Raw genomic sequence first — 24,221 nt, forward strand, 5'->3', positions numbered from 1 at the left:
AAAATAAGCTTGTTATCCTACACACATAAAGCCAATTAGGATAGTTTTTCATTCTGATTTAAAACCATAAATGGAACAAGGAAAAGCATCAAAATCAATCAGCTGTGGCTAGATTCACATGGAGAAGACAGGTGGAAGAAATAAAGGATGAACCATTATAGAACAAAAGTTTTGGAATTTGGTTTGAAATCATTAAAAAAACAAGACCAGAGGTTAACACAATTAGAGGAGGAAATACAGAAACTGAGGAATCAAATCAAATATCACAAAAGGTGTCATAAGATGAGGAGGAGCTTTTGGACTTAAGAAATACAGTCAATGAGTGCTAACTTACTTCCTGCCCCAGAAAACCCTTCTTTTCTTTCAGCCTCATCCACAGTTGGACTACTGGCATTCCATCCACAAACTTACAATCTCTCCTTGTCATACATAACACTTGACAACACTTACGTCACATTGCTCATTCTTTGTAACTTTAGATTTTCCTGCAGTGAGCACTCTGTGCTAGCACTGCCTTTTTGCAAAATGGAAGGAGCAGCAGACAGAAGTTGCAGGTAGGAACATTTAGGCAAGAGCATTAGGTAGAAGTAGTAAGTAGGAACACTAGGCAGAAGCATTAGGTAAAAGTAGTCAGAAGGAACAATAGGTAGGAGCCTATGCAAGCACAGCACTAGAGTTGCCCTTTGCCAGGGGCCTATTAAGCGGGAGGCACTAAAGGCTAAGAAGTGGTGCTGGAATTCACTAATTATATAAACTATTGCAGGTGGAAGGTGTGCAGATAAGAGAGGCTACCACCTTGAAGTTCCAGTTGTGAGGGAGTCAAAGAGGGTGCGCTGAAATGGTCTCGACATGCAAAGAGAATGAGTGAGCAAAAGGTTGACAAAGAGGATATATGTATCAGAATTGATGGAACAAGGAGAATGGGAAAACCAACTGGAGATGGAAGGATGAAGTGAAAGAGATTTTGAGTGATTGAAGCCTGAACATGAAAGAGGGTGAAAGGTGTGAATGGGATGGAGTAAATTGGAACAATGTAGTATACTGGGTTTAACATGCTGTCAGTGCACTGAACAAGAACATGATAAGTGTCCAGTTGTGAGAGAGCCGAAGAGGGTGTGTTGAAATGGTTTGGACATGCAAAGAGAATGAGTGAGGAAAGGTTGACAAACAGGATATATGCAAAGAGGGTGTGTTGAAATAGTTTGGACATGCAAAGAGAATGAGTGAGGAAAGGTTGACAAAGAGGATATATGTATCAGAAATGAAAGGAACAAGGAGAATGGGAAGACCAACTGTAGATGGAAGGATGAGGTGAAAAGATTTTGAGTGACTGAAGCCTGAACATGTAGGAGGGTGAAAGGTGTGCATAGGATAGAGTAAATTGGAACAATGTTGTATACTAGGTTCAACGTGCTGTCTAATGGACTGAAACAGTGCATGCTAAGTGTCAGGGGTACACAATGGAAAGGTCTGTGGCTGTGGATTGGGTGCTGTGGTTTCAGTATATTACATGACAACTACAAAAAGGATATGAGCAAATACTGCCTTACTTCGTCTGTTCCCGGTGCTACCTTGCTAACATGGGAAATGGAACTCAAGTATGAAAAAAATAACCAGAGGAAAGAATTAAATTCACTGAAAAGCAATAAGCATGTAGTGGGTGATCAACAGGTGCACAGCATTAGGACTGATGCAATGGAAAAGAGACCTGGGGACATTCAAACAGAAGTACACTGATATAAAATGAGCTGTAGAAAGAATAATATCCACAGTAGTGGCATGGGATATGGAGAGGGTTGTGCAGAGGAGGGTGGATATGTTGGAAGTGAGATGTTTGAGGACAATATGTGGTGCGAGGTGGTTTGATCGAGTAAGTAATGAAAGGGTAAGAGAGATGCGTGGTAATAAAAAGAGTGTAAGTGTCTGAGGTGGAGGGAACGAGAAGTGGGAGGCCAAATTGGAGGTGGAGGGATGGAGTGAAAAAGATTTTGAGTGATCAGGGCCTTAACATAGAGAAGGGTGAAAGGCATGCAAGGAATAGAGAGTATTGGAATGATGTGGTGTACCAGGGTCGACGTGCTGTCAGTGGATTGAACGAGGGCATATTAAGCGTCTGGGGTAAACCATGGAAAGTTTTGTGGGGCCTGGATGTGGAAAGGGAGGTGGTTTCGGTGCATTACACATGACAGCTAGAGACTGAGTGTGAACGAATGTGCCTTTGTTGTCTTTTCCTAGTGCTACCTCGTGCACATGCAGGGGGAGGGGAGGGGGGTTGCCATTTCATTTGCGGCGGGGATGGATGAAGGCAGCATGTATGAATATGTACATGTGTATATTCCTATGAGTCCACGGGGAAAATGAATATCAACTGACTGTCATATTCCTCTCTTATGTCTCCCCTGATGATGTATTTATTACACGAAAGTGCACTTGGGAACTTTTCGTGTTTCATTTTCCCTGTGGACTCATAGGAATATCTTGATCACGCGCAAAATTGTGATCCTTTCCAACATGTGTATATATGTATATGTCTGTGTATGTATACAGTGAAATGTATAGGTATGGATATGTGCATGTATGGGCGTTGATGTATATACATGTGTATGTGGGTGGGTTGGGCCATTCTTTTGTCTGTTTCCTTGTGCTACCTCGCTAACGTGGGAGACAGCGACAAAGTATAATGAATATAAATAAATAAATAAATGAGTAAGATATGGAACAATCAAGAAAGTTTTTGTGTGGATGATGAGAGGTCTGGAAAAAAGCAGATTTGATTTTGTGAAAACTGTAAAATGCTAAACAAAACCTAAGGTGTATTCAGCACATTTAGCATGAAAATGTATAAAATCTTTTACAAATAAACTTGATATAAATGTAATTACATATCTTGGTTTTCTTCAAAAGATATCAAGAAAAATATGCATAAAGATTATACTTTTGGCTTCCTTTACAAAATTTATCAGTAAATTCATTCTAATATAAATTCTTCAATATACTCATTTCTTCCATTGATATTTTAGGTCAAAGGGAGATTTAATCCAACGAAGCATGTACCTGAAAAGTGGGTGACACCAAAATTAGAAATATCAATAAAGCCGAAGGCTACCACATGCAAATCACTTATCATATTTGGAATGAAATTAGATCATAAACCACGTACAAAAAATTAGAAAGAAACTATGAATGTTCAATACAGATTACTCAAGGACATAGAAGTCAGATGCAATTTCTGTGATAAAAGAAAGTGGAATTAGTGGCTGTAATCAAGAAACAAGGGGACAAACTGTAATGGTTAGCTTTCATTTTGAGGCATCTAGCCAGGAGATACTCAAGCATGCTTTGAAACTTAAAAAACAAGGTGTAATTGTGTAGGCCTCTGTATTCATAAAACATAGAGAGAGAGAGAGAGAGAGAGAGAGAGAGAGAGAGAGAGAGAGAGAGACCCCCCCCACCAGTACCATGCAGAGCTCAGGAATGTTAGGTGATGGTAATGAAAGACTTAAAGTAGAGCATAAAACTGCTGATGTATTGGTAGTAAATGGTAAGAATTCAAATTTATGGATAATAATAGGGAAAGAGACCTAATGCTGTTAGAATTGTGGAAACAAAGCATACCAAAAAGATAAGATCTCACCTGTTCAGTCCAAATAAGTACAATAAAAGCATGGAGAGAAAGTGAAGAGAAAAGAGGAGGTTTAACCCTCCTAATGTTAGAAAGCTTTGATACTCAGAAAATAGTGGAAGATGGCCCATTCAGACAATACAAGACGAGAACAGTAATTATAGGAAGAAGTGCATAGTGGCACAGATATCATAAATTCTAACACTCTAGAACAAATATAAAGTGACCACAAAGAAGGACTAGAACAAACATACAATAATCACAATGAAGTGCTCAAGCAATCAGGATGATACATGAGACAGTAAATTATACTCCTAACAGTCATGGTAAAATACTAACAATGTAAGATTTCAATTACAGGGAGATATTCATGGAGATACAATTTTCAATGTACACAGGAAAATTTCATATATTAGAATATAAATGAGCATACTAAGATCAGAGGGACTGATAAACAATTACAAGATCTTATCTTTAAAAATATAAGTTTGCATGTTCAGAAGATCATATATGATACATCAGTTGGAAAAAGTGGTCATGCAATGCATAAGTTTGTTAATGTGGTTGTATTTCCATCGACATACAACCATGTAAGTACTGTACATATGCACAGCTTTACATTATATGCTTCTTTTGGGCATGGTAGCCCACTTAAAATACTGTGGAGGGCTATGAGGATTAATACTTCCAATATCTGATGTACAAGAAAACATGAAATATCATCATAACAAAGCATTAAATTCTAACCTTGAACTCTGTAGCAGAAGGGATTTGATGCATCACCATTTACAAAAAATTCATGTGATACTTGAGTGAAATCTGGTGGCATCCTTGCTCCAAAGCCAAGAACTGGGAAGTACTTGTCTGTGTCATAATCTTCAATTATCTCGCCAACTGCTTTTATAGCTCGAACATACTGGTTTGGAGATGATGTATTAATGAAATGCAAAGACTGGGGTGATCGAGGATCTCCATTTGATGCTGTAAGATTAAAGCATTATCATTATTAATATCATATTTGATTGCCATTTCCCCCATTAGTGAGGTTGAACCAAGAAACAGACGAAGAAAGACCCATCAACTCACATATACATACATTTACATATACGCACATACATGTATATTCTATATCATTTATCATATCTAATTGCTGTTTCCCACACCAGCAAGGTAGTGCCAGGAAACAGACAAAGAATGGCCACATCCGCTCACATCCATACACAAGCTGTCATGTGTAATGCACAGCTCCCTATCCATATCCAGGCACTACAGACCTTTCAATACTTTACCCCAGATGTTTCACATACTCTGGTTCAGCCCAATGACGGCATGTTGACCCCAGTATACGACATCGTTCCAATTCACTCTATTCCATGCATATACTAGATCACATACGCCACTGTGACCTCTTGCAACATGTATATATGTATATGCATTTATGTATATAAGTTGAGATATATGTATATGTATGTACAAGCAAATGGATGCACATATCTGTGTAAATGAATGGATGGGTCTTCCATCATCTGCTTCTCGGCGCTAGCTCAACAACATGGGAAACAGCAATCAAGATTAAACCATACTTAGTTATATTCTTTTACAATGTGTGTGTGTGTACCTACCTACCTGCCTATAAGTAATGCCATTAAAATTTTGCCATTAGGCACAGCTAACAAGTAGCACTACAAAGCCACTCTCTGCTGCCATTCATAACTCCATTGTCAATCCATGGTCCATTCAGGACTGTTATTAGACATCTAACCAGGCTTATATTTGATGAAGAGTCAAATCTTCACATATTTTCCTGACATGGAGACCCATTCAGATGGGCTGAACATAAGATCAACTTCCCCTTACAATGGCCACATTCATCCAGCATATTAACTCTCAAGGTTTTCATATGTGAATGTATGCACTGTTAAAGTTACTGTCTTGGGATTTTCGTATGCTATTGGCACATATAAAGTACTGCATTTGAGTTTATTACTGACTAAACTGCATATCACTGACTTTCATATGTGTCATTTGCTGGTGACTGACCTCTCATCTGTTCAAGTTTGTCCTAGCTCACTCAGAGGAATGGAACATGGAAACATTTCATGTGCATGTGTTAGTTTAATTACTTTCAACACACTTTTTAGCACTGTAATGTCTGTTATATATTGTGAAAAACATTTTCTTTTTCTGTTAAACAAGGTATCAATGGGCCAGTAAATGCTACAAATATCCTTGCCTAAGCCAGGTACTCCTCTGTTGACCAACCCTGAGAGGAGGATATTCAGCTGGATGGACTGTGGGCCAACTGCCCCACCCAAAGATTGAACCCATGCAGGCCCAACCAATGTTGATTTCATGAAGGCCACATACATTCATCACAAGAAACAGCAAATAGAAGCTGATTCTGTCAAAGAATTACAGTGCTATCCATCTGGATAAAGACTCTGCAGTGGCTTTTAAGTGACCGACTCCACAATGATATGCAAGATCAATATTTCTAAATTTACTGACTTTTTTCTGTTAATTCTGGCTGGGGGTATACATGTTATCAATTCTTGAATCAGTCACCTCTGCCTCTAATAGATATATACAGCAATTGATACTTGAAGTGGCATACCATGCATTGTTTCCAGATATTACACCTTAAATGTTTTTTCAAATATTGCTCAGCATAGAAGGGACTCCTAGGGCAGGAGAGAAGGTAGGTAATTAATTATCTTTTTGTATATGGGGAGGGAGTCTTCCACTTATGAGGCCCTATCTCTTGAACATTCTCCACTATCATACAATTTCATGAATCTATCAACCATGTCTTTACTAATTCATTATTTTCCATTCATTCACCACTCTTATGCAAAAAATAATACCTTTTTACATCAATAAAAATTCTCCTGCTTAAATTCAAGCTATATACTTTGGTGGTCCTATCCCTACTTCTTTCAAACAACTGTTCACTGTCAGTGCCATCAATCTGTTTTAAGAGCATACAAGTTGTGATCAGATCACCTCTTACTATTCTCTCTCCCAAGATGGACAACTCTAAAGCCTGCAGCCTTTCCCTGTACCTTAGTTCCCTTAATTCTGGTACCATCTTTGTTGCTCTTCAGGAACAAAGAAATGGACTCATTTGCTCATATTCATTCTTTAGCTGTTAAGTGTAATCCACTGAAACCAAAACAACCCATCAACAACAGGGCTACACAGACCTTTCCTTGGTTACCCCCAGGTGCTTAACATGCCTTGGTCCAGTCCTTTGACAGCATGTTGCCCCTATATACATCACTCTATACTGTGCATGCTTTCCATCTTCCTGCATGTTTAGGCCCTAAAACACTTAAAACCTTATTCTCTCTATCCTTCCATCTCCAATCTGGTCTCCCCTTTCTCCTTGTCCCCTCCACTTCTGACATAAACAGCAGTTCTTTTCTTTTTTGTCAAACTCTCCTCATTCATTCTCTCCATACACTCAAACCGTTTCAGCATACCTTCTTCAGCTCTCTCTCAACCATTCTCTTCTTACAACCATACATCTCTCTTACCCTTTCATTTTTTACTCAATCAGGTACACTGCATTGTCCTCAAACAATTTATTTCCAACACAATCATCCTCTTCCATACATTCTCATCTTGACCCCATGCCCTGCACCTATACAACACCATTAGGATTACTGCATCTTCACACATGCCCATATTTGCCCTCCCAGATTAAGACCTCTCTATATATTCCTCAATTATCCCAGGACCTTCAACCCCTCAGCCAACCTATAACTCACCTCAGCTTCCATGGTTCCATTAGCTTCCTCCAAGTTTTCTCTATTCAAGCTCAGACCACATCTAACCTGACTTTTTGTATAGCTAAAATCACTTATTAGGAATCCCTTACTCTGCAAACACCCTACATTAGCTATCCTTTTTCACATACAATTTAACTATTCTTCAAAGTACTTTCTCCATCTCCTCTTCACCTCCTCTCTGTCTCTCAAACTTCTTTCCCATTTACCTCTTCATCAATGTTCCCATTTGCTTTCATTTTCTTACTAACCTTTAACTTCCTTCCAAAATTTTTTCTTAATCTCTGAAATTAACTCATACTTCCACACTACAAATCTCATTTGACCCTCTTTTTCAGTCCCTGCACCAGCCTCTTGACCTCGTCATTTTTTCTTGTACATCACCCAACCACTCGCATTCCTTTCTTTCAAGTCATGCCCATGCATCTCTCTCTTTTCTTTCACTCACAATTTAACATACTCACACTAGCTCCCACTACCCTTTCTCACATGCTCACCTCCTGCTTCCATATGCCGTGCACTTCTCTCACACATGCCAACCCTTCTTCCCTAAATACCTCCCATTCCTCACCCACTACCCTCATTTTGTTTAGACTCATCTTTTGCCATTCTATACTCAATCTCTCAAGGTCTCCTTTCCAAGTTCATTTACTTTCAGCACCCTCTTCTCCCCACATCACTTTATCTTTTCTGAAAACCCCTAAAAACCTTCAATACTGCCTCCACCAGGTAATGATCAAACATCCCATCAGCTGCCCCTCTCATCATATTCACATCTAAGAGTCTCTCTTTTGCATGCCTATCAACTACCATGCGATCCATACTTGTGCATGTCCCTCACTTTAAACCAGGTACTCCTAATCACCAGTCCCTTTTCAACACACAACTCCATAAGCTGTCCACCCTTTCCATCCACATCACAGAATTCCCATGCTCCCCAACCAATCCCTCAACAGCAACAATACCTATTTTCACATTCCAATAACCCATCAATACTATCTGATCTCTCTCACCAGAACTGCTGCCACACTCACTCAGTTCCTCCCAAAACACTTGCCTCTGTCATTCTTTTTGTGGCCAGACGCATAAGCAATAATACCATCAGTTATGAAACCATTCACAGGCAGAACCTGATACCAATTACAACAGAAACACTACCACAGTGATACCAGGTTCAGCAGGAACAGTCTCTGATCTGGCTACCGTTTCGATCAGATGATGTAATCCCATAAACAGTTGAAATAGAGGTTAGTAAAGAAGGCATTACAATTAACATGTACCAATGTGAGATAAATCATTATCTGGAGATTCCATGTGGAATATGTGGATTAAGTGTGGTTTTGCCCTCAATACACTCAAAAAGTAGGAATCTAAGCTATGATAGGCTATCCCAAAGTAAGAAGCTTCAGCTATCATCACTTAGCCAAATGAAACAATTGTGTATTTCAAACTAGGTCAAGGAACGTAGACTACTAATGGTAACATAGTTAAATGGAAACAGGCAATATAATGTACAGTAGGATAGCCCTAAGATTACTAGCTTAGCCTACTACTGTAAGCAAAGGAAAGCTAACCTGCACTAATTGGTACATATCTTTCAGGATTTAAGACAATTATTGTCCCTCTATCCTAAATGGAAATTCATATCCTTTGTATGTAATAAAAAATCTGGTCTGGAGAACTTGACTTATGCAAAAGTATATACAGAGTGGCTTTCCTTCTTTGAATGTCATATGTCTGAGCCTTATTCTTTTTTCTCAACTTTTTATGAACAGATTCTCTAATAAAAAAAAAGAAGGTTCCACAGCTTGTTGTGTTAATGAAATTATAATACTCTGGCCAATAATGTCTGGGTTGTTTCTCAAAAGTAGCTTCCTATATGATGTTGGCTTTTAACCTTAATGTTTAGTCTTGCATGGATATGTTATAATGCAGCATTTGTTCTAATGTTCAATTTCTTCCTCTGTGTTCCTGTCCATAATCTTTCCTGTACCTCATTCCTTGGTTCTCACCTTATGGCCTTAAAATTTGTCCACTCATCATTTATTCAAATGACATACATCCACTGACACTGGTTTTCTTTACATCTTGATGTACCATTCCTAAAACTTTCTGTGTTACCTGTTTTTACTGAATAATAAAAACTAAATTTCTAACCTCACCCACATTTCTGAAAATTCATGGACTAACAGCATATTTCTGTCTTCATCTGCCATTGTATGTGGAATAATCTGCCTGTCTCTCCCTATTTGTAGATGTGATCTTTGTCGTAACTATTGTACATTTCATGGTGAACAAATTGATCAATGGAGGCAAGCAGAGATAGGGTCTAGTTGCAGCAATTGTAATGGTAGAAGACTGTGCAAAACAATACAGCTAAAAGCTGCAGACTAGATTTCTACTGAATTCTGGACAAAAGACATATTTCATCCATAATTGCAATTTCCAAGGTTTTCATAACTTTACAAAATCTTGAGAAAACTGACTGTACTTGATTACAAAAAAGTATATAACCAGAATTAAAAGGAAATACAACCTGACTATCCATTATGTGGAAGGGAGTTACTTTTCATATGCTTACTCTTCAGAGATAGTTCATTCATACAAGTCATAAAATATGACTCAATACAAGGAACCTTTCCCATAAAAATAATAGAAAATATGAAGTCTGTTGGGGATGAGAGAGCTTGGGAAGTGAGTCAGTTGTTGTTCGCTGATGATACAGCGCTGGTGGCAGATTCATGTGAGAAACTGCAGAAGCTGGTGACTGAGTTTGGTAAAGTGTGTGGAAGAAGAAAGTTAAGAGTAAATGTGAATAAGAGCAAGGTTATTAGGTACAGTAGGGTTGAGGGTCAAGTCAATTGGGAGGTGAGTTTGAATGGAGAAAAACTGGAGGAAGTGAAGTGTTTTAGATATCTGGGAGTGGATCTGGCAGCGGATGGAACCATGGAAGCGGAAGTGGATCATAGGGTGGGGGAGGGGGCGAAAATTCTGGGGGCCTTCAAGAATGTGTGGAAGTCGAGAACATTATCTCGGAAAGCAAAAATGGGTATGTTTGAAGGAATAGTGGTTCCAACAATGTTGTATGGTTGTGAGGCGTGGGCTATGGATAGAGTTGTGCGCAGGAGGATGGATGTGCTGGAAATGAGGTGTTTGAGGACAATGTGTGGTGTGAGGTGGTTTGATCGAGTGAGTAACGTAAGGGTAAGAGAGATGTGTGGAAATAAAAAGAGCGTGGTTGAGAGAGCAGAAGAAGGTGTTTTGAAGTGGTTTGGGCACATGGAGAGGATGAGTGAGGAAAGATTGACCAAGAGGATATATGTGTCGGAGGTGGAGGGAGCAAGGAGAAGAGGGAGACCAAATTGGAGGTGGAAAGATGGAGTAAAAAAGATTTTGTGTGATCGGGGCCTGAACATGCAGGAGGGTGAAAGGAGGGCAAGGAATAGAGTGAATTGGAGCGATGTGGTATACCGGGGTTGACGTGCTGTCAGTGGATTGAATCAAGGCATGTGAAGCGTCTGGGGTAAACCATGGAAAGCTGTGTAGGTATGTATATTTGCGTGTGTGGACGTATGTATATACATGTGTATGGGGGGGGTTGGGCCATTTCTTTCGTCTGTTTCCTTGCGCTACCTCGCAAACGCGGGAGACAGCGACAAAGTATAAAAAAAAAAAAAAAAAAAAAAAAGTGATACTATATTTTATCATCAAATTAGGTACAAACCTGTAAAATCAATGGCAATGAAGGCATTTATCTCCATGCCACCCTTAATGTAGTCGATGAAAGAGAAAACCTCACGAACACGAGCTTTGTTCACTATCACATGCCCCGAGTTCTTGTAGCTGCTACCCTTCTTCTTCTGTGGACATTTAGAAAAAAGAAAATCTCAAGGATCAAATCATGAAGGCGATCATCTTATATAAAACTACTGTGCTCAAAACCTATCTGTCTACCTATATACATATCTATCTATCATTTCAACTTAACCTCATTGTGGGAATGTGTGAAGGAATGTAAAAAAGCAAGCCCCTAGACTGATGTGGGTAAAAATCAAAGTGGATTATGAGAGGTGGATGATGATCAGAGCTTATTCACCTGGAAAGGACAGGAGTAAAGAAAGGAAGCAAGTGTTTTGGTATAAATGAGCATGTTAGCAATTCTGATGCAAAGGACTAAGTAATAGTGGCAGGGGATTCCAATGCAGGAGTCTACACTGTAACAGTTGAGGCTATAACAGTAGGGCATGGAGCACCCACTGATGGGAATGAAAAGGATGTTCAGCTTGTGCAGTACAGATGTGAGGAATGGACCTTAGATAAATATGTAAAAAAAGGTCAATGTATAGGAAATGAAATGTTTAAGAACAACTAGTGACGTGAGGAGGGTTGATTGAATAAGATATGATAAGAAAAATGTGTAGAAGTGACAAGAGTATATATTAGATAGCTATAGAAGGTGTGCAGAAAAAAATCTGGATACATGGAAAGGATAATGAAAGGAGGATGAGGAGCAGGATACACATCAGAAGTGGAGGGAAAAAAGAAAAGGAAGCTACCAAGGAGGAGGTGCAAGAACGGAGTGAAAAATATTCAAAGAGTTCAGACCTGAACAAACAAGAAGGTGGGAAGCATGTAAAGGGCAGAGTTAATTGAAAAATGTGCTATGTAGTGGACAACATGCTGACAATGGGTCGAACTAGGTTATAAGAAGCAGTCAAGTGAAACACGAGAAAGGTCTGCAGGGCTTTGGTTTCAGTGCTAAAACAAATGACTCCACTTCTTCATTTGATCCAGATATTACCTAATGGTACACTGACCCCAGTGTACCACACTGTTCAAGTTCATTCCATTCCGAGCATGCCTTTCACCCTCCTCTATGTTCAGACCCCTATCCCTCAAAATCTTTTTCACCCCATCCTTCCACCTCCAATTTGATCTCCTGCTTCTCCTTGTTCCCTCAACCTCTGACACATATATCCTTTTTCAATCTTTCCTCACTCATTCTCTCCATATGTCCAAACCATTTCAACACACCCTCTTCAATTCTATCATCCACACTCTTTTTATTACCATACATCTCTCTTACCCTTTCACTACTTACTCGATCAAAGCACCTCACACCACATGTTGTCCTTAAACATCTCATTTCCAACACATCCACCCTCCTCCATACAACCCTATCTAAAGCCCATGCCTCGCAACCATATAATACTGCTGGAACTACTATTCCTTCAAACATATCCATTTTTGCTCTCTGAGATAACATTCTCTCTTTCCACACATTCTTCATTACTCCCAATTCTCTCTTTCCACACATTCTTCATTTCTCCCAATTCTCTCTTTCCACACTTTCTTCATCACTCCCAATACCTTTGCTCTCTCCCCAACCCTTTGACTCACTTCCACTTCCATGGTTCCATACACTGCCAAGTCCACTCCCAGATATCTAAAACACTTCACTTCCTCCAACCTTTCTCCATTCAGACTTACATCCTAAATTACTTGTCCCTCAACCTTGCTGAACCTAATAACCTTGCTCTTATTCACATTTACTCTCAACTCTCTCCTTTCACACACTTTTCCTAACTCAAAGGGAAAACAGAAGAAGGAGTAAAGCAGGGAGTGCTCACCCTCCATGAAGGCTCAGACTGGGGTGTCTGAATGTGTGTGGATGTGACCAAGATGAGAAGAAAGGAGAGATAGGTAGTATGTTTGGGGAAAGAAACCTAAGTGTTCTGGTTCTGAGTGAAACGAAGCTCAAGGGTAAAGGGGAAGAAAGGTTCAGAAGAGTCTTGGGAGTAAAGTCAGGGTTTGGTGAGAGGTTGAGAGCTAAGAAAGGAGTAGAACTACTCCTGAAGTGGGAAACAGCAATCAAGTATAATAAATAAATGAATAGGATAGGGCAATTGTGGAGTTTCCTTATAAGACATATTCACCTAATAATGCTAAAATAACTTAAAATATCTGTATAGTTTTCAGTAGTTTTATGGGTTTTTAACACTATGGTTGCCTCTTCCTGCCCTCATTTAATGTGAAAGAAGGAGCTTTATCAGTGTGTAAGGGTGCTTTATGCCACAAGAAAATATGGAAAGCTTGAGAAAAATTTCCTAGTGGGTTGAGAAAAATTTCTTAGTGGGTCAGTTTCCCATAATACATGAGAGGGAAATACACCTTAACCTGTTGAGACCCTATCTGTACTTGTACCGGTTACCTTCTAACATGGTCACTGAAGTGGAAGACATGCTTTATTGGCATGTAAAGATGCCATGTCCCAATAAACTACAACTGCCACCAGGAAAGATTCCTAGAGTATTAGATAACCATATACCACAATGAGGATATGGTATTACCTTGGCATGTGCAGCATATTTAAGAGATTGTAAGTTTGTAAAGAAACATTTTTTTTTTTTTTTCATACTATCCGCCATTTCCCGCGACAGCGAGGTAGCGTTAAGAACAGAGGACTGGGCCTTTGAGGAAAAATCCTCACCTGGCCCTCTTCTCTGTTCCTTCTTTTGGAAAATTAAAAAAAAAAAAAAAAAAAAAAAAAACGAGAGGGGGAGGATTTCCAGCTCCCCGCTCCCTTCCCTTTTAGTCGCCTTCTACAACACGCAGGGAATACGTGGGAAGTATTCTTTCTCCCCTATCCCCAGGGATAATAAGAAACATGGTTAATTCAATATTTTTCCTTTAACTTTTCTTCGTCTTCTCATAAAATATGTTTTACTTTTTTCTTATAAGTCCTGGGGACCCTCTAGACCTTCAGGGCTCACTCCTTTAAGGATTAATGCTTGATGATCCACATAAGGAATAAAACAGGCATTCAATAAAAGTGACATGAGACAGAGTTTTTCTTAGAAAACTATTCTGTACACCTACCTTTCTTTCTTCATTGATAAGCCAATACTCATTACTTGGACCTGGCCCTTCAATGAGTTTCCGTACTGTAGTGTAGAAGACACCAATGAGTTTGTGATTTCCTCCAGATTTGAAATCTCTACAAACAACTTTGAGGTTGCGATCATAATCACCACTGCAAAATGTTCTCAAAGGTACTGAAAAATTTTGCCATGCTGGGTCTTCTGTCTTCTGTGCTGCGTTCGTTCGGTGCACCAAAGTAAAGGTTCCATCTTCATTTGCTTTAAAGAATTCCAAGAAAGGACTAATGGAAAAAAACCAGCTTCTATTTTCAAGTTTCCGACCAATCAACTGTATATCAAGTTCTTCTTTACATGAACTAAGCTCTTCAGTTACAATCATAATAGAACCATTATCTCCAGCATAGTTATGGTTAACCAGAGGCTTGTGAACTGTACGTGAACTAACTAACTGAGCAAGAGTGCATTCATATTCTCCAAGAAAATCATGGTGGTCCAGGTCAGGTGCATTAGAATCAACATCATACAACATAAATTTCAAGGGTTGTTGTTCTTCAAAATGGTATGTCATAGAAATTTTTGTAGCAAAATCTGGGTTAAGGGTATTGTCAATGCACTCAGTTCTTTTGAATTCTGCCCACTGTCTTGATCCGAAAGGCTGGTAAAACAATACACATATTGGATCAGACTTGGAGAAGACATCAGTGTCCCGCAGATTCCTGAGAAAAGAGAAGAGCTGACATAAGCATTCATTTCATCTAAACCACCACAAATCCCAAAACATTAACCAAATATCAGGATATAAAGTACAAAACATATAGTGAACATAAATGATATAGAGGACAAAACATGGTATTTGGTGAATGGTGATTGTGTGCACCATTCACAAAATATAAAAGTGAATCAAAGATACTTAAAGAGCTAAGTTCTGTGTTGTGTGTACATTGTTATTAATGGCAATGAACTGTTACTTTAAAATAAGGTATGAGTTATATGCAACTTAAGTTTGAAAAGGTGTGATCACAATGAAGTTGGAAAAAAAGCATAGTATGCAAACAGTCTTCTAACATTAAGAGATACTGAGTATGATTACTGCAACTATCATAGCATAAGCAAATAATCAAGAGGCACTACAAGGTGATGATTACATAATAAAAGGAAATTCAACAAAGATCAACCAATAAATATTAAAAGGTAACTGGAGACATATATAGAGATATATGAGTCAGAGGTGAAGGGAACGAGGATAAATGGACGACCAAATTGGAGGTGGAAGGATGGAGTGAAAAAGATTTTGAGCGATCAGGGCCTGAATATACAGAAGGATGAAAGGCGTGCAAGGAGTAGAGTGAATTAGAACAATGTGGTATATCGGGGTCAACATGCTGTCAATGGATTGAACCAGGGCATGTGAAGCGTCTGGGGTAAACCATGGAAAGTTTTGTGGGGCCTGGATGTGGAAAGGGAGCCATGGTTTCGGTGCATTACACATGATAGCTACAGACTGAGTGTGAAAGAATGTGGCCTTTGTTGTCTTTTCCTAGCACTACCTTGCAGGGTGCGGGGGAGGGGGTGTCATTTCATGTATGGCGGGGTAGCAACGGGAATGAATGAAGGCAGCAAGTATCAATATTTACATGTGCATGTATGCACATGTTTGTGTATGTATATGTATGTATACATTGAAATGTATAGGTATAAGTATGTGTGAGTGTGGGCGTTTATGTATATACGTGTTTATGTGGGTGGGTTGGGCCATTCTTTCGTCTGTTTCCTTGCACTACCTCACTAACACAGGAGACAGCGACTAAGTATCTAAAGACATGCAAAAGGTAACAAAAAATAAATGTAAATGAATGATTAGTGGGTCTCCATGAGAAAAGACCAAAAATGTGAATAACAGCTGAAATGAATACGAAAATTCCACATACAGTAGACTACCATCATAGCACTCTCGGGACCTTGATGATGATGCTTGTATAATTTTCTTAAAAAAATAAGAGAAAAAGTATCCCTGAGGAAGGAAAGAGAGAATCCTATCTCCAAATTCCCTGCATTTCATAAAAGATGACTAAAGGAGGCAGAAGCAGGGGGGAAGGAAACTGCCCCATTCTCGTATTTCAATTTCAGTTTTGGTGCATTACACATGACAGCTAGAGTCAGAGTGTGGACGAATGTGGCCTTTGTGGTCCTTTCCTAGCGCTACCTCGTGCAGACGCGCGGGGGGGGGGGGGGGGGGGGGGGGGGGGGGGGGGGGGGGGGGGGTCATTCCATGTATGGAGGGGAGGCAGTGGGAATGGATGAAGACAGTATGTATGAATATGTGCACGTGATTATGAATATGTCTGTGTATGTATATGTATATGTTGAAATGTATAGGTATGTATGTGTGTGTGTGTGGGCATTTATGTAAATACATGTGTATGTGCGTGGGTTAGGCCATTCTTTCGTCTTTTTCCTTGCACTACCTCGCTAACACGGGAGACAGCAACAAGGTATATCAAAAAATAAATAAATAAATAAATAAGTTTTTATCGAGGATGTAAGGCATGTGTACGTGTAGGAAGAGAGGAAAGTGATTGGTTCTCAGTGAATGTAGGTTTGCGGCAGGGGTGTGTGATGTCTCCATGGTTGTTTAATTTGTTTATGGATGGGGTTGTTAGGGAGGTAAATGCAAGAGTCCTGGAAAGAGGGGCAAGTATGAAGTCTGTTGGGGATGAGAGAGCTTGGGAAGTGAGTCAGTTGTTGTTCGCTGATGATACAGCGCTGGTGGCTGATTCATGTGAGAAACTGCAGAAGCTGGTGACTGAGTTTGGTAAAGTGTGTGGAAGAAGAAAGTTAAGAGTAAATGTGAATAAGAGCAAGGTTATTAGGTACAGTAGGGTTGAGGGTCAGGTCAATTGGGAGGTGAGTTTGAATGGAGAAAAACTGGAGGAAGTGAAGTGTTTTAGATATCTGGGAGTGGATCTGTCAGCGGATGGAACCATGGAAGCGGAAGTGGATCATAGGGTGGGGGAGGGGGCGAAAATTTTGGGAGCCTTGAAAAATGTGTGGAAGTCGAGAACATTATCTCGGAAAGCAAAAATGGGTATGTTTGAAGGAATAGTGGTTCCAACAATGTTGTATGGTTGCGAGGCGTGGGCTATGGATAGAGTTGTGCGCAGGAGGATGGATGTGCTGGAAATGAGATGTTTGAGGACAATGTGTGGTGTGAGGTGGTTTGATCGAGTAAGTAACGTAAGGGTAAGAGAGATGTGTGGAAATAAAAAGAGCGTGGTTGAGAGAGCAGAAGAGGGTGTTTTGAAATGGTTTGGGCACATGGAGAGAATGAGTGAGGAAAGATTGACCAAGAGGATATATGTGTCGGAGGTGGAGGGAACGAGGAGAAGAGGGAGACCAAATTGGAGGTGGAAAGATGGAGTGAAAAAGATTTTGTGTGATCGGGGCCTGAACATGCAGGAGGGTGAAAGGAGGGCAAGGAATAGAGTGAATTGGAGCGATGTGGTATACAGGGGTTGACGTGCTGTCAGTGGATTGAATCAAGGCATGTGAAGCGTCTGGGGTAAACCATGGAAAGCTGTGTAGGTATGTATATTTGCGTGTGTGGACGTGTGTATGTACGTGTGTATGGGGGTTGGGCCATTTCTTTCGTCTGTTTCCTCGCGCTACCTCGCAAACGCGGGAGACAGCGACAAAGTATAAAAAAAAAAAAAAAAAAAAAAAAATAAATATATATGTAAATATGTATATCATTACTATTATTGCTTGTTGGCAAGTGCATCTGCTGCCATGGCTTGGACCAACAGCATGTGCTTGCCCACTGTCTTCCATAGTTTATCTGTGGAAACTTGTCATGTGATGCCCGTTTCTTTCCTCAAACAGTGAAGGCTTTGGAATTCTCTTCCTTTCAGTTTTCCCCTCTTCTTATCCTTTCCACCTTTTATAGCAATCACACACACTCAGACACAAACCTGAATGCATAAAAATGAAAAATCGACTGTACAGGCCAAAACGTTGGCCTGTGCAAAAGTGCAATATCTGTTGATGACAGACAATGTACTAATTGGATGCTATCTAGGGGAAGTAAATGAGTGTTACAAAGAGTAGGAAAACATGAGCAAATCTAAAATTATCTAAACATTTTCATTTATTCATTTATTATTGCTTCAGGATCCCTATTTTGAAAGTCCTGAAAATTTCCTGGAGTTATGCTAAGACTACTTTTCCATGAGTTCCTGCAGCTCCAAGGTTGTAATACTTCCAGCTGCAATGAAATGATGGATATCTACGAAGACAGAAGTTCTTCAACTAGACTGTACTCTCTTTTGTCAAAAGATATTGATGATATACAATACAAATTATGATGTGACAAATGAGAAGAGAAAAATAAATGCAGTGCACCTTGAAATAATCTTACATAAATGATGCTACAAACAGCTTCAATTTTTGTTGAAGAAAATGTGATAAATTTCCTTGAAGGAGAGCATGTTTCATAAATACTGTAAGTACCCTATGTTCCAAATGTTTCTAAACAGGTAATACAGCATTCAACATGGGTAAGAAGCATGCTACAGGGACCTTTTATACAATGTTAATATAATGACATCAGGTGCAAGTACAAAGATTTGAGGTTAACAATATCTTCAACAAAGTGGACAAGGAAAACTTACCTGCCAGATATAGTGATCTCAACTAAGGATGTGGGGACAGCAGCTGAGCCAGCCATGGTTCAGGGGATGAGATGCTATGCTATTCTAGTCTACACTTCTTAGCTCCCTACCTCTCTATGGGAGAATCCTCTTTCTCTTACTAAGATGCTAGCTCTAAAGGAGAAGAGAAAAATCTACATTAATACACATCTTATAAGTGTAACATTTCATTATTCTTATAACATAACAACTAAAATAGAGGAAATCAGTCCATAAAGGACCATAGCTGTACTAGAATGGTTAATGGTCAGGGAACCCTTTCCATACTTGCTGCATACTTGGTCTGCCTCTTTCTGCCTTCATTTGAGGTTCAATTGTGACAATCATATATACTTAATGTTCCCTCAGTGTGGCAATTTTTAATGAACTTAAACACATTCTAAAGAAATTTCCATTCTTTCCATCTGAAAGAGCTATTCTTTTCTAAGCTGAAATTATTTGGTATGCAGGGGTCAACATGCTGTCAATCAAATGAACCAGAGTATGTGATGTGGCTAAGGTAAACCATGGAAAGGTTTGTGAGGCCTGGTTGTGGATCGGGGTCAGTGGTATTGGACCACTGCACATGACAGGTAGAGACTGGATGCAAGTGAATGTGGCCTTTCTTTTTCTGTTCTTATGTTACCAAACTAATGCAGGAAATGGTAAAAAGTATGAAAAAAATCAAAATAACCAACCTCCCAACTCAATCTTAAATTCTAACCCTCTAGACATACACCCATCAAAACCCACACCCCCTAGACAAACACTTGGTCACACTTCCAAGTTATAACACGACACCAAAAATTTGGCACTTTTTTACCACCTTGCCGTTTGTTTGCATCATCCAGTGGATGCAGACATGATATATAAAGCTTAGAAACAAATACATCCACATCAACTTAAGAAATGATGCAATGTACATTCCTTCACGAACTTGAAATGTATTTCTATAAATTTCAACTGTTGTCTGGAGATATACACTTCAGTTTTACCAAGACACTTATGTGAGTACAAGTTCTCAGTTTTACCAAGACACTTATGTGAGTACAAGTTCTATTTATCTATCCAACTATATCTCTGATACCTGTTCTCACCTGGAACTCCCAAGAGGGGGGGGCCAAAAGAATAGTCTCCATAACAAGTAAACTCCAGTGACACTTCTTATTACTAGTTTTGGTATATTACAGAAATACCAAGAAAGGTTTGAAACTATTGGATGAGACTTAATATTACCTTTTCTCCATGTCAATCATAATACTGAATCATTTTGCTTTTACACTGACAGACATGGCAATGGCAAAACATGCCCTTGTCAAAGGACATCTCAGGTAAACAAAACAGAGAGAGGAAAAAAGAGCATATATCAATCAGGGATCTGCATGTTTGTAGACCTGATCCTTCTGGGTAAAAGGTTGTACGAAGAGGGGGAACAATACTGCCCATCGTAGGTGAACAAAACAGTTAGAGGAAAACAAGAGCAGAAATCAAAGATCTGAATGTGTGTATATCTGATTCTTACAGGTAGAAAGGTTATATGAAAAGAAGGTATCATACCAGTCATTTCTTAAACGGCCCGTCTCCACAAAAAATGTGGGAAGCAGATGCATGCATTTTGCCCAATCCTCTGGGGTGCAGAAACATGCAGAGAGTTCATAAGAACAGTATTCACTGTTTTACTACTGTCATATTACTACGTAATATGACAGAATAATCTATCTTTCTGTCATCGTCTTTCTGACCATGGAGCAAACTGTAGCAATGTGACTGTTCAAGTCTGCAGCTTTATATCAAGCTCTGTAACACCATGAAGAACTACACTTCTTTTTACACATAATGGCCTGAATATCCACTTGAACTCAGTGTCATTTTACATGTCTCAGTGTCATTTTACATGTCAGTTACACACTTTCTCCTTAAAATTTTGCTGTAAAATGAGAATAACCATGCACAGAGGTCATACGCTCACTTTGTTAAATTGTAATTTCAGAAAAAGTGCATTCAATTGCTCTTTTTTCAAAATATCTCATCAAAGTGATGAAAAAGTTTTTAACTCAGCCTGTTCAAAAAATGAACATGAGGCAATCAGACAGATTCCACCAGTTGCTTCTGCTAAAACAGTTGTTGTAGAATCTTTTATTAGCCAAGAGCTTTTGGATATCATTATTCAAGGTTATCATTTTTCTAGGTTAAGACTGATTAATTCCTTGAATATTGCTTGTTTTTATCCCTTACTTTCCCTCTTCAGAGCCCTGCCCACTTTGAGAGTACTTGGTCGATACGGGGCAAAAATTCATCATCTTCCCAAATCTACATCAACTGTATGATGTGCAAGGAGTCAACTGATATGCAGTTTATCAAAATGTACATTTTGTTTCTGTGGTCTCAAAATTGCTGGTCGAAATGACTAAATCAGGAATAGAAGCGTCACTGAATTTCATACGAAAATATACCAATTATATCCACACTCTTAGATCATCTTTATCAATCCATATCTAGAAGTAAAAAAAATTGGTTTCAATATCTAAATGCAGTCTAAATATCACTTTCATTTTAAACAAATATATGTTCTTTTTGGTAGTATCAAAGTAAAAATCTGCTAATGCACCTTCCATCTTCACCAAAATATAGGCACCAGATACCTAGTAGGCCAACACTATGGGTTACGCCACAAGGAACTAGCCCTTAGACTAATTCGTCAGTTAATTGTTCTGACTTCATGGAGGTCAAGAAATCTTTAGGGTCACTTTACACCTTCTGTGTCAGGACTGTTGTTCTAACCTCCATTTCAGTATATGACAGAGCCCAATCAGATCTAAATATTTGCAAACCACACTCAGCATATTTTTTCCTTTTTCAGCTCATACTAGGCTAAATAGACATGGTTACAAACCTATTTAGGCCATGCTAAGCTAAATAGGTTACAAACCTATTTCAAGCTATGCTAGGCTAAATAGGTTAGATTACAGCAAGGCTACATTGGTTAGATTACAAACCTAACCAAGAAAACTTTTCTTAATACACCTAACCAAGAACACTTTTCCTTAAGTAAAACCATCCAGTTTAATAGTGATCTTCCCTAACTTCTTTTCTTCATATCATTTCCCTTGTTTTTTTTCACATATTCTGGCCTTTAAAGAGAAACCTGTTACCAGTATTTTTCACATCAAAATTTCACAGACACAACTAAGGTCTAGTAACATCACAGAGAAATAGGAAAACCCCCCACAAAATAATGTGATTTACTTGGAATTTGTCTCTACAGCTTCCTTCTGAAAACCTCCAGTTTGTTTATCCTATATTCCTATAATCATACCTTCTATTTTCTACGTTGGAGGCTCCAGTCCAAGTCCTCCAGCACTGCCTAGTGACAACTAATAATGTCTACTTTTCTCTGCCTTTGACAGAACATTGTCAACCCTCGTAAAAGTGTGTCAAGCATCTCAAGGTCACATTCTGGGCACTGTTGGAGGTAACACCAGTCGGCTGAATTAACCATGTTTTCTCATGGCATTAATCACATACCTCCTCTTTCCATCTTTTCTTTTTTTTCATCTTTTTTCCCTAAAGGTTACGACTGTAATCCATAACTCCTGATTTCTCCCTCAAATAATCTTTGAAGAAAATCATACCCTTACCTCCACAGCAGTGAATACTTCGAATAAATCTAAAATAAAAATAATAAGGATTATATTCAAAAGTAACCATACCTTACCTTAAAAAAACAGACCCAATTTTCCCCTAAACTAATCCAACCCACTTTAATGGAGTAACTGTGGGTATCACACTGCAACACAAGCCACGGATGTCTCGTGATTTGCACCTATCTTATCTAGTCACTATTCATAAATACCGTTACGTAACAGCAAAGGCTACTCCTCCTCCACCATACCTGCCTGGCTCACTAACACTGACACACTGAGCTATAGGTTATAACACCTTGTCTGTACCCCGGTCACTTAAAAGCTGGACTGACTAATGTTCCACGAAACCATGTTTACGTAGTACGGTGGGCGTGTTGCCTCTCGTGACGAAATTCGTCCATCACTAAACCCTCTTTAAAAGACGTCTTACCACTCTAAAATAATTATATTCTTGTCTTACTTTATGAGGGAAATGTGCTTCGAATGATTAATCATCGAACATGGAATTTCGTTCACGTGATAATGTATGGCTTCTATAGTACTACGGGAGCTCAGAAAACCCCAATGAAGCAACTCGGAATCGACCTAAATGTGGGATTCACCGAATGCAGGACATTTCCGGGTAGATTATTAAACCTTGAATGGGCGAAGCTTCAAAAAAATTTTTCCTATTGTTCTTTCAATACCTTTAACTCCAACTCATACACCCTGTACTGAACCATCAGCTGACTCGAACTACCAAATGAGCCTTCCTATGTTACAAGTGGCTTCCCAACATAGCAACAGGCTCGAGCCTCTTGTAGTAAAGGGTTCGGTGTTTCACTGAGGATTCATTCACTAACTAATAATAGCCACACCCTCGACATAATAACTGTTATATATCGATAATAACAACTTTATTTCGTAATATCATACATACATAGAGAGTAACCAGAACAATATAACACGAAAAATGAGAAGCACAAGCAATGTGTATGTCTATAGACATGCACAAATACATAACGGTACGAAATTTGTTATCGAGTAAAAAGATTAATAAACAATAATTATAATACAATGTCATGCATTCAGTATGAAACATTTCCATGACAAATATTACAGACAATGCAACTGGTGTGGATTACATAATAACGTTGATCAGATTTGATCGACGGGATTTTCCGTGGTGAAATTTGGTATTAAACTTCTGTATCCCTCACACCTGCTTTGGGTGGCCCCCAGTCTTTATTCCCAACCTCATGAATACACAGTAATGTGACAATAGAGGAGTTTGATCTACTGTCATACATGTAAGTTTGTTTATACACTATTACTTTATGTAACACACAAGTCACACCCGAACTTGCAACACTGCAGCATTCTGCCGTAGAGGGTCTCAGAACTGACCATTTCAAGGTGATTCAGGTGGTCAAACCTATCCTATTTCTTATGGTGGTGTCTAAAATTAATTTGGCCTCACATAATGACGCTGGAAGTCCATATGTCGAAAGGCCAATATAACCGATCATCTAACCAGCTGAAGTTAGAGGTTAAAGTAAGAGCAACACAATAGTATCGCCCTGTATAACACTACATAACATATTAAGTTAAAGAATGAACTT

The 24,221-nt window shown here is 39.1% G+C and overlaps 1 protein-coding gene across 7 annotated transcripts in view; it reads right to left on the reverse strand.

Moving 5' to 3' along the window:
- LOC139756121 (copine-8-like) overlaps positions 1 to 23,330 on the reverse strand; it is a 58,352-nt gene extending 35,022 nt beyond the window's left edge. Inside the window, exons 1-5 of one of the 7 annotated variants that reach the window (XM_071675214.1) lie at positions 23,307 to 23,330; positions 18,959 to 19,111; positions 14,290 to 15,007; positions 11,135 to 11,270; positions 4,370 to 4,603 (exon numbers count right to left, since the gene is read on the reverse strand). In XM_071675214.1, the coding sequence (XP_071531315.1) occupies positions 4,370 to 4,603; positions 11,135 to 11,270; positions 14,290 to 15,007; positions 18,959 to 19,014 (1,144 nt within the window). In that variant the 5' untranslated portion in view covers positions 19,015 to 19,111; positions 23,307 to 23,330. Of the gene's footprint in view, positions 1 to 4,369; positions 4,604 to 11,134; positions 11,271 to 14,289; positions 15,008 to 18,958; positions 19,112 to 22,292; positions 22,627 to 22,691; positions 22,985 to 23,080; positions 23,200 to 23,306 lie in introns of those variants that run through there. The other 6 variants (XM_071675209.1, XM_071675208.1, XM_071675215.1 and 3 more) reach the window with 6 other exon arrangements.
- Positions 23,331 to 24,221: the final 891 nt, after the last annotated feature.

Source organism: Panulirus ornatus, chromosome 20, assembly GCF_036320965.1.
Source record: "Panulirus ornatus isolate Po-2019 chromosome 20, ASM3632096v1, whole genome shotgun sequence".
NCBI classification, from domain to species: domain Eukaryota; kingdom Metazoa; phylum Arthropoda; class Malacostraca; order Decapoda; family Palinuridae; genus Panulirus; species Panulirus ornatus.